The sequence below is a fragment of the Bos mutus genome, chromosome 5, assembly GCF_027580195.1.
Source record: "Bos mutus isolate GX-2022 chromosome 5, NWIPB_WYAK_1.1, whole genome shotgun sequence".
Lineage (NCBI taxonomy): Eukaryota > Metazoa > Chordata > Mammalia > Artiodactyla > Bovidae > Bos > Bos mutus.
The window spans coordinates 8,446,772-8,460,691 of record NC_091621.1 but is presented as its reverse complement, the minus strand read 5'-3'; the positions used below and the strand labels follow the sequence as shown (position 1 = coordinate 8,460,691).

Here is a 13,920-nt window from a genome sequence, read left to right as displayed (position 1 = left end):
TCCTTTAAAAGGAAAAAAAAAAAATCAGAAAAAGCCAGCAGGTGTTCTAGGAACATTCTTTAATAATGAGATCCAATTTGGAGATCAATTAATGGGTCAAAAATCTAGAAAGAACTTTAGATATCGTTTTATGAATGAAGGGACTGAGATCTTAAGAGGCAATATGGTCAGAATATGGTCACGTGGGATTGCGTGACAAAGCTAAGAAAGTATAGCGTGATGCATCCGGAAGTACAGCGTAAAGATCTGGGTGTCCTCGGAGGCACGTGAATGGTCTCAGAGGTAACTGGTTCCTGGAACTGTAGTCATTCTTGTATCTCACAGAAGGCAGTAATCCAGGGGGGAAAGAAAAAACAAATGAGACTAAAAAGCAAGGTACCGTTTATTTCCCTGTGCATTGGTACTTGTGATTTTTCAAAGACTCTGTTGGCTTCTGTTTAAAGCAGTTTATATTAATTAAGTAGTTTTAATTACCGCATCTCTAAAGTGGATTTACAGGGACGTGACAAGAGAAGCAAGGCCAATATTAATATAAAAGCAGCACACTCCAGGAGACATCTAGGACACGGGAAGAGGAAGTTTCCAGGGTAGCTTACAAAGAAAGCCAGAAAAGACTGTAGTCATCCTGATACCCAGAAAGCCTGAATTTTTTTTTTTTTTTTTAAGTTTGTGTTTGTAAGTTATAGGATTTTCTGTGTCTTCCAAGTGATCACTACATTGGAAGTCAGCAAATTCAAACTTCTATACAAATGGAGAAGCTTAAAGAGCTTGAGAAACACACTCACTGTCTTCTGAGAGAGAATGGCATGGTTCTAAGTAATAATTCAGGAAGGAAGGAAAAGCAAAGATTACAAGAGGGTTGAGGGCCTAGTAAGCATTAAGATTTTGGAAAAAGATGAGAAACAGTATATGTGGGATTACAGGTATAAGACACTGCTTATGTACAATGGAGATAAGACAATCTCTTCAACAAGTGGTGCTGGGAAAACTGGTCAACCACTTGTAAAAGAATGAAATGAGAACACTTTCTAACACCATACACAAAAATAAACTCAAAATGGATTAAAGATCTAAACATAAGACCAGAAACTATAAAACTCCTTGAGGAAAACATAGGCAAGACACCCTCCGACATAAATCACAGCAGGATTCTCTATGACCCACCTCCCACAGTAATGGAAATAAAAGCAAAAATAAACAAATGGGACCTAATTAAACTTAAAATCTTTTGCACAACGAAGGAAACTATAAGCAAGGTGTAAAGACAGTCTTCAGAATGGGAGAAAATAATAGCAAATGAAGCAACTGACAAAAAATTAATCTCAAAATTATACAAGCAGCTCATGCAGCTCAATTCCAGAAAAATAAACAACCCAATTAAAAAATGGGCCAAAGAACTAAACAGACATTTCTCCAAAGAAGACATAGAGATGGTTAACAAACACATGAAAAGATGCTCAACATCACTCATTATCAGAGAAATGCAAATCAAAACCACAATGAGCTATCATCTCACTCTGGTCAGAATGGCTGCAATCAAAAAGGCTACAAACAATAAATGCTGGAGAGGGTGCAGAGAAAAGGGAACCCTCTTACACTGTTGGTGGGAATGCAAACTAGAACAGCCAGTATGAAGAACAGTGGGGAGATTCCTTAAAAAACTGGAAATAGAATTGCCATACAACCCAGCAATCCCACTGCTGGGCATACACACCAAGGAAACCAGAATTGAAAGAGACATGTGTACCCCAATGTTCATCACAGTGTTGTTTACAATAGCCAGGACATGGAAGCAACCTAGATGTCCATCGGCAGATGAATGGATAAGAAAGCTGTGGTACATATACACAATGGAATATTACTCAACTATTAAAAAGAATGCATTTGAATCAGTTCTAATGAGGTGGATGAAACTGGAGCCTGTTATACAGAGTGAAGTAAGTCAGAAAGAAAAACACCAATACAGTATACTAACGCATATATATGGAATTTAGAAAGATGGTAACAACAACCCTGTATGCGAGACAGCAAAAGAGACACAGATGTATAGAACAGTCTTTTGGACTCTGTGGGAGAGGGAGGTGGGGGATGATTTGGGAGAATGGCATTAAAACATGTATAGTATCATATAAGAAACGAATCGCCAGTCCAGGTTCGATGCAGGATACAGGAAGCTTGGGGCTGGTGCACTGGGATGACCCAGAGGGATGGTATGGGGAGGGAGGAGGGAGGGGGGTTCAGGATGAGGAACATGTATACACCCGTGGCAGATGCATGTTGATGTATGGCAAAACCAATACAATATTGTAAAGTAAAAAAAAAAGAAAAAAAAAAAAAAAACACCAATACAGTATACTAACACATATATATGGAATTTAGAAAGATGGTGATGATGACCCTATATGCGAGACAGCAAAAGAGACACAGATGTAAAGAGCAGACTGTTGGACTCTGGGAGAAGGCGAGGGTGGGATGATTTGAGAGAATAGCATTGAAACATGTGTATTACCACATGTGAAATAGATTGCCAGTCCAGGTTCGATCCATGAGACAGGGCACTCAGGGCTGGTGCACTGGGACGACCCTGAGGGATGGGATGAGGGTGGATGTGGGAGGGAGGTTTAGGATGGGGGACACATGTATACCCATGGCTGATTCATGTGAATGTATGGCAAAAACCACTACAATATTGTAAGTAATTAGCCTCCAATTAAAATAAATTAATTTACAAAAAAATGACACTGCTTATGGAGCAGTAACTCAAATTTTAAATGACAAAAATATAAAGACAATTAAAAACGAAAGAAATCATATTACTGCCCTCAAATTAGTGTCCTGCGGCACTGTTAACTCCCTTTTGAGTACAGAATGGTTATTTTGGGGATCGTAGGCATAGATTTATTTTTACTGTTGGTATATAGAGATTTCTTTCAGAAAGACAGGTTTTCTGCAGACCATGCTCTCTTTCCTTTTTTTGATACAAACAATTCCTTAAATTCCAGAATGCAGGCTTCTAAAATTCAGCTTTGATAACATGTAGTAATGTGTATGGTGAATGACAAACTACTTAAGATCATAACAATAAGACAAAGTAAAACTCGTTTGATGAATTATGCGGATATGGTCTTTCTCTATGTTAGTAACTAAATTTTTAGTAAGTGGATAAGCAAGAAAATCTTACTCTCAGAAGTTGAGGAAAAAATGGGCATTTTAATGAAAATCCACAATGTTCTTGGGAAAGTGAAACATTTTCTAGTATTGATAAGATAATTTCTAATAAAGCTACCCTCTAGAATTAGCTGGGGTTAAGCTCTGACATCAAATTTATTTTTCTTTCTTATATTCCTTGCTCTCAGTCACTGTCAAGGAACTGAATCATCTTGGAAGAATAAACAACTGTTTAGAATAGGAAGGTAATTTACTATCCTGGAGTACAGAGATACAAAGCTATCTAGATTATTCTCATGCTAATGACAGAAACTGAAGGATTCAAAGCCACAGATTGCAAAGGGTGTCTAATGACTCTTCTCCACTTGTGTGAGGTATTTTCTAAAGGAGGGTGGTATTGTACTTTAAAGCTATAGTTTTGTAAAGACAATGATAAAGGAAACACAACTAGCTACGCACATGTTGCTGAATCATATTTCAGGGATGACTTATGACACTAGAATGATTATACTCTTGGAAAAGTGTTAAATAATTTAGAAGAACCAAAATTATGCTTAGCAAGACCCACAGGTATGATCAAGGGGCTTTAAACTGATATCAAAGGATAAGAAAATTCCTCAACTACAACTCTGAGACTACGAACAGTAACAACATCATAGGAGAGAAAAATAAAGTAGAAGAACTATGAAGTTAAGAGATATAAACAAAGAGAAAACAAATCCAACCACCTAAAAAGAAGTGTGTGTGTGTATTTGTACATAGCAAACTTGAAATTTCAAATAAGTGAATTTTAGGGACTAACATTAGTGGGAAGGAATTCATGAGTGGCAACTGACATTTGAAAGGAGTATGTTACAATGTTATATAATGGAAGGCAGAAGATACCTTTAAACCAATTCATATAAACTACTTGGAGATTCTTGAACATGGGATAAAGGAATCATCAAACTAAGTTAAAAAAAGGTAAAGGCTGTATTACCAGAGGGGACATACTTTTTGGTCACCTGATCAGATGGAGGATTTAGGTCAAGTTTTCCTGAAACAGGTTGCAAACAAACACAAGGATGAGATACAACCATGATGGGCAGGTGACATTAGCTCTTTATATGTACTGGCAGCTTTAATTTCATTCAAATCAGAGCATCTGACAGACTCCTAAGCTACCCTGTTGAAAACTGCATCCTTCAACAAAGGAAGCAATGAGGGGAACTGATTTAATGATTTCATACTTAAGTTTAAACAAAAAGCCAGAACTAAATGATGATGCAGAAGTGACAAGAAATCTAGAGTGACCATGCCAATGAAAGACAATTCTGGGCTCTGTCAAACAAGTTGCTACATCTGCAATTGGATATTTTGAAGGTCACTCATGGTATTCTTAGGAGACAGGAAAAATAGTGGATTTATAGATAGCTTAGTAACTGTCATCTGAAGAGTAATGATAGGCAGGTTCACATCAACCTTGAGGGTCTATTTTTGGTTTGGGTCTATAAAATATTTTAAATCAATAACTTGAAAAAATAGGACATTTATACACTTCCAGGGGATACAAATTGGGAAAGAGTTAATATGCAGGATAAAATAGTACATTCAACAAATACTGGGACTTCCCTGGTGGTCCAGTGGTTAAGACTCCACACTTTCACTTCAGGAGGTGGTGGCTTGATCCCTGACTAGGGTAGTATGATCCCACATGCCACTCAGTGTGGTCAAACAAAAACAAAAAAGAACAACAACAAAAAAACAGATGTTGATTGAGCAACCTTATAGGCAAGGTGTTAAAGTGAATATAAAGATTGGTCAAGGCATAGGTCTTTTGCTCATGATTTTCTTTTAAACACAGTAGATAAAAATATTTTTAAATTATCGAGAAACAAGATATGAAGTAATAAAAAAAATACAGATAAAGCGGTTGAATAGATAAATGAAGGGAGACATCACCTCTGGCTTTGTATGTCAGTGGGTTCAGGATCCAAGGTAATGTAGCTAAAGTGTTCATAGGAACGTGTCAGATGAGTAGAATCTGGACAGGTAGTGATCAAGAGGAGGATCGAGGTTCAGAGGTGGAAAAGCATGGAGCTTATATTGAGAAAGTTTTGTGGTTTTGTCTGAAGAATGAAATGTAGGACAGGGAGCAATAGGATACAAAAGTTGGGTAATAAGGTTCTGGGATACAGGTTGGCACAATGAACTAAAAACAATAAAATTAAATTTAACTTGGATGAACTTATAATTTCAAAGCAAAGATGTTGGTCCCTGCTTTCTTCTTGAAAATTATTACCCCCAAATACTAAGGCAAAAAAGAAATAACATGAACTCCAATTTTAATGACTAAGAGGCATCCATGAACCACAATAAATGGAAATTAAAAGCAGATAAAAGAATGATGACTTAGCAGAGCAAAGGAAGGCCAAGTCCATGTGCCTGAAGAGGAGGATACCACAAAGAAGCAGCACTTCCAGAACCCTGGAAATGTTTAGGAATTAGAAACACCCGTACCAAAGGCAGAAGGAGGCAGAGGACCAAAATCAAGAATGTTGGGTTAAAAACAGCAAAAACACTGAGGCAGAAGAAATTAAACTCCTGCTCATGGCCACACCAAACAAAAAGGATGGGCTTGAGCTAAGAGCCAGGTACCACTATAGAATAAGATAGTTTAAAAAACTAATTTTAAAAAATAGTTTAAGAAATAAGGAAATAGTTTTAAAAATAAGAAAAACAACAATTTATTGCTTCTTAAATGTTTTTAGATAAAAATTACTTGAATGATGTTATAAAACAGTGTAAAATATTTGTAAACAGTTCTTAATCAGAAGAGCATTTTCCAAAACACATATGCTCTGGCTCCAAGTCTCAACTACAGAGATTCTCGTTTAATGGGTGGGAACTAGCAACCTGTATCCAGAAAGTTTCTTACTCTGAAGACCACTGAGCTAGTGTAAAAAAAGTAATCTATCACCAAAACCTATCAAAGGTTAAAGTGGCATTTCATTTTCATTCATAGGTATATCCTATGTGTCTGGTACGGTTCTAGGCTCTGGGAATACCAAAGTAAATGAAAAATCCCCCACCCTTGTGGAGTTTATATTCTAGAAGCAGGAGAGACACCAATAATGTATGTAAAATATGTAGTATTTTGCACATAACTGAATGGTCATATGAAGAAAAATACAGTTGGGAAGGAGTCAAGGGAGTGGGACCAGAAAGAAGGTAGTATTTCTGCAAATATTTGAAGTAAGAAAAGGAAAAAATGATAAAGATATTTGCAAAAAGTGTTTCAGGGAGAGAGAACAGATGCAAAGGCCCTGAGTTAGGCAACTGTCCATTGATTTATTTAAGATACACCAAGGAGGCCCATAGAGCTGGAGCACAGTGAGTGAAGATAAGAGATTAAAAAGGTAGTAAGGGAGCTGAATTGTACAGGATCTCACAGGCCTGTGAAGGACTTTGGCTGTTATTCCTAGTGAGATGATAAGCTATATGATTAGAAGAATGAATATGTAAAGAATCCATTTACAGATATACATACAAACATATGATATATGAGCTTCTGAAAAACAATGAAACTTGTCTAAGTAATTAACAACAAAAATAAAAATGTTAAGTGGTGTCTGGAAACCTTAGCTGGCCAAATAAATCTAGACAATAGTTAATATGGTACTTTAGAACAAGTGTTTAATAAATATTTGTGGAATAAATGGAAATGAATTTACACTGAAAAAGGAGATTGAGAGTTTTTCAAATTCTTGTAAAATTTGAGGCAATGTATTAAGAATATAACAGTTACCCTAAAATGGGGTCTTTTATTAAATATTTCATGGTAGTCTTACAGATACAAAGTAGATTTTACTATTTCCTAATTATATCAGTTAGGCAAGAAGAGACTAAATAAAAAGCCTTTCACAGTTACTCTAAAACTTTTGAGTTTTCTTTTGTTTGAAAGAGTCAAAGACATAGTTTTTAACAGTTCATATTTTAAGCTTAGCTTAAGCTTTCATCGGTTCTAGTTTTAAAAATTCATTCATCATGATTCACACTCAAACTAGTGCCATTTTATCTTTATTAGTTTAAAAAATTTATACATTTTCACTCCAAAGTCTGTTTTTTTCTCCCCAAAGCCTAAAACCCAGAGTTGTGACTGCCAGTGAAGAATTTTGAAAGTGACAAAGCCATTTCTTCTGACAGTTAGAAAAAGTGAATGCACTTTCTTCTCTCCATTGTCACCACTGTAGCTTCTAAATAAGCCAATCTACTCTTTTTGGTTGTCAGATAGTCTTTGTTTTTAAATTATTTTGGTGATAATGCCAAGGTCAGCAAAACTGTTCTTATTTAATGTTAGTATACTTCTTGTGCCTGATAACAAAAATTTTACAAAAGCATTAAATTTTTTGATCAACTGAAAAATGACAGTTAGCTCCTTCCACTACTGTAATAGGACTTTCTACAGGAATGAAAAGAAACTAACTTCTGCAGTTACAAAACAGCAAATATTGTGTTATATTTTTTTGCATCATACCATGTAATGATGATTTCTTAGAAAAATTACCCATTCTCAAGTCATAATATTAAAAGCATTACTTTATATGGCCAAGTAACTTATGCTCTTTTCTGTGAACCAAACTATTGATAGGTGAAATTCAGAATAAAAATACACAAAAAACCCATGTGTTAGAATACAGGAAATTAAGCTAAAGTCATATGATGTACTAAGTGAATAATTCACTTTCATTCTTCTATCTGATACACCCAAGATTTGCAAAGATTATGAAAGGCAAAAAGTTTATATAAATCTATATCAAACTATACTAATTTTGAAGTGTGAGATCAGTTTTCATTAGAAAGATTTGACTTTTGCTTACTCTTTATCAGGGCATTCATTAAACATAGGAAAGAAGTAAGAGGACAGAAAACTTGGTCACTTGGTTTAGCAGTTTTCTCAGACTGAAAAAATAACAATGAAACCTCCAGGGTTAAGAATTTCAAAGGAGGCTGCAAGACAGAGAAGATAGACCAAATCAGCTTACCACTTGAACCATTTTGAGATATCTGGCATATCTTGGATCCTTGGCTACAGTTAAGATATTTTCTGGTGTTACTTCACTTTCCTGTGGTCCAGAGTCTTGTAAACTGTTCTGCTGTAGAGAGCATGGTGTATAAATCTTTAGACAATTCACAAAAGGGGTCCATCATGTTACTTAAAAGGGATGTTTCTTTTTATTATTCTAAAGCAAACAATATCAGAAAAAATCATATTTCTAAATTTAAATACCAATAATTTAATTATAGGATATATGTTTCCAAATATTTACAAATACTTAAATATGATTGCAGAGGAAGTTACATGTAATGTCAACACTATATTGTTCCCATAAAAGTGCAAACATATTCAAGGCATTAAAAATTAAAATTCTGCTTTATTTGTCCCTTGAGTATGGATACAAAACATGAATTATTTATGGACCTATTATTTTAATAAAACTTTTAATAAAGCTAGTAAAGCTATTTGATTTGTCAATTGTTCAACTCCAGTGGACAGAAAATCGGTTTTCTAGGTATCTATACCATCTACACAATTATACTTCTCATTCATTGAATAATCTTGTTCTAAGTGGATATGGCTATTCTAACATCTCTAAAGGCAAGGCCTGGAGAATTTGTGGAAGAGAAGCTCATTTGTCAAACAAAATTATGTTTATATATATTTCAGCTACTGATGGAATTATTAATATTCTCCAAAGAGTGGTTAAGATTATAAATACTACTTATAATGAAGAATAATGGGGAATGGTCTTTTTGGATCAAAATGGTTTCATCATATAGACAGTTCTCAACTTTGCATGGTACCGTGTAAACAGTAACTCGTCCAAACTGGAATCCTATCTTCATTTAAGTGCAAAGCCAAGACTGTATATAATTCTTGATTTTTCTATTAACCTAAACATTTATAGTAAGTCTACTTAGTGACTTACTGTATGTTAGCATTAACATTCCTTAACTGAATGATATCAATTTTATGTCTGTTGAAGCATATCTCTGTTGAAGTGTAAATAAATAAATAAAAAAAATCTTTCGGTATTCCTAGTTATTAGAATATAAATTATATGTTAAGGTTTTTCGCCAGATAATTCAAATATAAATTAAATCTCTTTTAAATGCTGAAGCAAGTAAAATATCCCCAAATTCTTTAGGTTACTCCAGTTATACGACAGTGTCAAGTGTACAAAAGTGCATATGTGTGTGTGTGTGTGTGTGTGTAAATATGTATATACATATACACATCCATCTGCAAAATACATTAATTACAAAACGTCCAAAACATTTAATTAAACAAAAAATTTCAACAAGACCCATGTATGCTTTTAAAAAAATAAGGACAATAAACTCATACAATAGCACAATGCAGCAAATGGTAATTACATATAAGACCACTGGATTTTAAAACTCAGCCTTTAACTTTAGCCTAATAACCAAGAGCTCAACAAGGTTTAATTATATCAGGTCTTACACCTTTGCTATTTGTATGACCCATTAAATCTTCTATCATATCTCTCAACTGTCCTTCATTTTATTCTCAAATTAATCTCAATCTGTACAATTAGATGTTCTCCTGTGAGTAATGATAAGATCTGAACCATGAAATTAAAGGTGCAGAAAAATCAGTATGCAAACCTTGGGTCTTTGACTCATATACAGACTGGAGATTGCAATGAATGGATGATTTAAAAAAAAGTTCATGATTATCTTTTAATTGATAAGCAAGTTGACTGTAATGTCAATGGAAATTCTGTGTTAAGCAATACTTCAGTCCATTTCAAAATATTTTACATAAAATATACCAATTAGAAACAATGAAGAGAAATAAAAAGTTGATTTCAATATTAAGAACATGCTGAACAATTATATTAAGCCAATCAATACACAACTTTACCACATTTTTTAAATTCAGGAAGCCAACAGCACTTCATATATCCTCCAAATGAATTAATAACTATTTTTCAATAAAATTGCTAGAATATTAAGTAATTCTGAATTTTAGATAATTCAGTTGTGATTACTCATAATCAATTTTTTGAGACTTTAAACAGGCAAGACCAACACAACTGCACAAGTTTTAAATACATATTATATATAGGCGTGCACAGTAACACCTGGAAAAGTTAATACTGAAAGTCAGATACCATTTTATAAATTTACAGAAATATAATAATGGTTAGTATCCACCAAAGAATAACTACTAGGTAGAATGGAAACATGTAATAGTTTTTACATATGCCTTGTTTTAGAAAAAGGATGGTTCATCTTTAATTGATAAAACCTTGTAAAGTTAAATTCCTCTAAACATTTGAATTTATTTTTGTATATTATATATATTCCAGTGATCATCACAATGGAATTTGTTATATTAATTAAATGGATGTTAAATTTTCTAATACCTAATTGTTAAGTAAAATGAAGTGAAGTGAAAGTCACTCAGTTGTGTCCGACTCTTTGCGGCCCCATGGACCTCTCTAGGCCAGAATACTGGAGTGGGTAGCCTTTCCTGTCACCAGGAGATCCTCCCAACCCAGGAATCAAACCGGGGTCTCCTGCATTGCAGGTGGATTCTTTACAACCGAGCTATCAGGGAAGCCCTAACTGTTAAGTAAACGGTCATCTAATTCATCTGCCAAATATACAATATTTCTAAATATATGGCTCCTCCCACACAGAGCCTTAGACCACATGTGCTCAGTTGCTCAGTTGTGGCTGACTCTGTGATCCCATGGACTGTAGCCCGTCAGACTCCTCTGCCCATGAAATTTTCCATGCAAGAATACTGAAGTGGGTTATGTTTTATGAGTTCAACACAGGTGCTAGAGACAGTGCAGTGTAGCAGATAAGAGATAGGATTCTTGACACCAGATTGTTTGGGTAAAAATTCTAGCTCTTACATTTATTGTCTGACCTTCAACAAGTTAACCTCTGTGCACCTCATTTGACATATCTGTAAAGTATTAACAGAACTGATAAAAGTATTTACTTCATAGGGCTGTTGTGAGAATTAAATGAGTTAATTTATAAAAAGCACTTAACACACCACACATACAGTCAGAAACCTTTATATGGGAGGTATTATAATCACGGTCAACGTTATTATGATCTAAAAGATATCCCATAAAAAGTACCTCCAGGTACAAATGCAAAATTCCATATACATAGGAAGTCTGTTTATTTGGTATTACTTGTTAGGCCACCATTTTAGTGATTATTTTATTTTGGATTTTAATACCTCACTGAGATACACTAGTGATTATTCTTAAACAATGAAGAATTTTTATTTCTTGAAATAAAAAGTAATACACAATTTAAATTTATACAGAGCATAAATGAACATTAAAACATAAGAGCCAAACAGAGTGTGGGCCTTACAAGGATGTTGATTTGAACAAATCAACTCCCCAAACACACTTTTTTAGACAAGTGGTGTTTCTTAGATTAGGACCTCTCAAATTTCAAGAGCCTTCAAATCACATACGGATCTTGTTAAAATGAAAATTCTGACTCAGTGGGTCTGGGGTAGAACCTGAGATTCTGTATTTCTAACAAGTTCTCAGGTAGGTTGCTGGCCCATGGAGCAGAGTTTTGGTAACAAAGAGTTAGATATTATCAGGGAATTACTGCTCATTATACTGTATATGATAAAGGCACTGTGGTTATACAAGAAAATGTCAGAACTTTTCACAGATGCTCAGGGAATTATACATGGGTGAAAAGACATGATGCCTGGAATTCACTTCAGTGACAAAAAAAGACAGATGAAGCAATTGCAACAAAATCTTAACTGGTGAATCCAGGTAATGGGCACTTGGTTAGTCTTTGTACTATTCTATTTTTATTCATGTGTGAAAGTGTCATACTAAAACATTTAAAAGACACATTTCTTACAAGAACTAAGAAAAAAATTTCCAGAGTGAACTTGAAGAAAGTAGTTATATTCAAGACTATTCCTAGTCCTGTATAGGTCAATTTTCTTTTTTATAGGCAAGAAAAATATTAACTTCAGGAAACTGTTCAGAATAACAAAATGAAAAGCTAGTAACTTTTTTCAAACCTTATTTTTTATCTTAAAGTTTAAAATATTACTAGTCAAGTGCTACATTTTTATTTAACTTTATTTGAACCTACAGATTTGGTCTATCTGGTTCACCCAAGAAGAGGTGCTCATGCTTCCTGGAACTTAATTACATACCTGTGATTGCTCTGAAGTGGCTTCAGAATGTGTTCCATTTGTGATCCTAGTGACATTTACAGGAGATACTTCAAATGTGACATCATCTAGGCCCGGGATAGATGATAACTGAGAGGAGAAAATTAATGTTGGTATATGAGGATAATATTAGATCTTTAAAGACTAAGTTTCTAAGTATGTGTTGTGTTTTAAATAGTTTTCTTAAGTTTTAAAGCTATAGAAGTGGTTTTATAAAATCTCATCTTTGGTTGAAATTCTCCATGCCATAAACTACTTAAAAGTGAAAGGCATTGACAAATAAAATATTTCTGAAGAATTTCTCACTAATCTAATTTAGCTTGTCACCATTCTTTCTCAGGAATTATTATTTTTTTTTTAATAAGGAATCCTACTGTAAGGAATGAGAGCATGGGCTTTGGAGTCAGATTGCCAAGGTTTAAGTCACAACATACGTAACTCTATGCATATCTTCCTAGGCCTCAATTTTCTCACCTGTAAAGTGGGGGATGAGAAAACTTACAACCCAAACTTGTAAAAAGATTTTGATTAAATATATTTTGTTCCCCTTCAAAATGTGCTCTGTAGCACATTTTAAGTTTGAATAATCTGGGAAATGAGAAAACTCTTGCCACATGTTAACATATGATGCAGCTTATTCTTTTCTTCTTTCTTTAAGTAATATCACTGAATGTTACTACAATGTGTTATTTTCCATACACAAACAATGAGCATGATGTCAGTGGTTAGGCATTTTAGGTCGGATTTCCAAGATCCATGCATACATTCTTTTCTGATTTCATCCTGATATCAGTGACACACATCTGTCAAATGTTTGGCTAACTTTGAGGATTAATTTATGGTCATGGAAATAATTAAGGTTAACCTGTCCACATGGCAACTTAACTTGTGACTGTGGACTCTAACTCAAGAATTCCACAAACATTAAAATAATACACATATTCATAATAAAGAATAATGAAGAAGCAATGGCAATAAGATCTAAAGCAGCAATATTCATTGAAAACTGTTGACTGATGACAGTATTTAGCACAGTGGCCATGGCCCTAATAGTTTCAAGTGGGTATGGCTGCTAAGAAACTATTTTGAACATGTTCAAGGCCAAATATCCTAAATTACAAGCTAAGGAAATGTTCTGAGGGAAATACAGTAGCTGAAGACCACAGGAAGATGTAGAAAGCCTAAACCAGACATTCTGATCCCTATGCTAGAAGATATTAGTAATTTCACTTCCTTCAGTTCAGTTCAGTCACTCAGTCGTGTCCAACTCTTGGCAATCCCGTGGATTATAAATAGTCAATAAATATTTTTTCGTGTCAATTTTTTTTGATAAAAGAACAAAGTCACAAAAATATATTAGCATCTCCATTATTTATATATAAGAAAAAGCATACAAAACCTGCAAGCTTTCAAATTGAAACAACCTTCTATTTTTGCTTTTATATGACAGTTACCTTTTGTGATTTCTGACATCAGAACTGGTACTACTCACTGCTGCTGCTGCT

General features: G+C 34.3%; 1 protein-coding gene across 2 annotated transcripts in view; it reads right to left on the bottom strand.

Annotated features, from left to right (window-relative positions):
- WASHC3 (WASH complex subunit 3) overlaps positions 1-13,920 on the bottom strand; it is a 60,814-nt gene that overhangs the window by 40,380 nt on the left and 6,514 nt on the right. Inside the window, exons 4-5 of one of the 2 annotated variants that reach the window (XM_005898603.3) lie at positions 12,398-12,505; positions 8,193-8,303 (exon numbers count right to left, since the gene is read on the bottom strand). In XM_005898603.3, coding sequence (XP_005898665.1) covers positions 8,193-8,303; positions 12,398-12,505 — 219 coding nt within the window. The remainder of the gene's footprint in view (positions 1-8,192; positions 8,304-12,397; positions 12,506-13,920) is intronic. The other variant, XM_070370253.1, reaches the window with a different exon arrangement.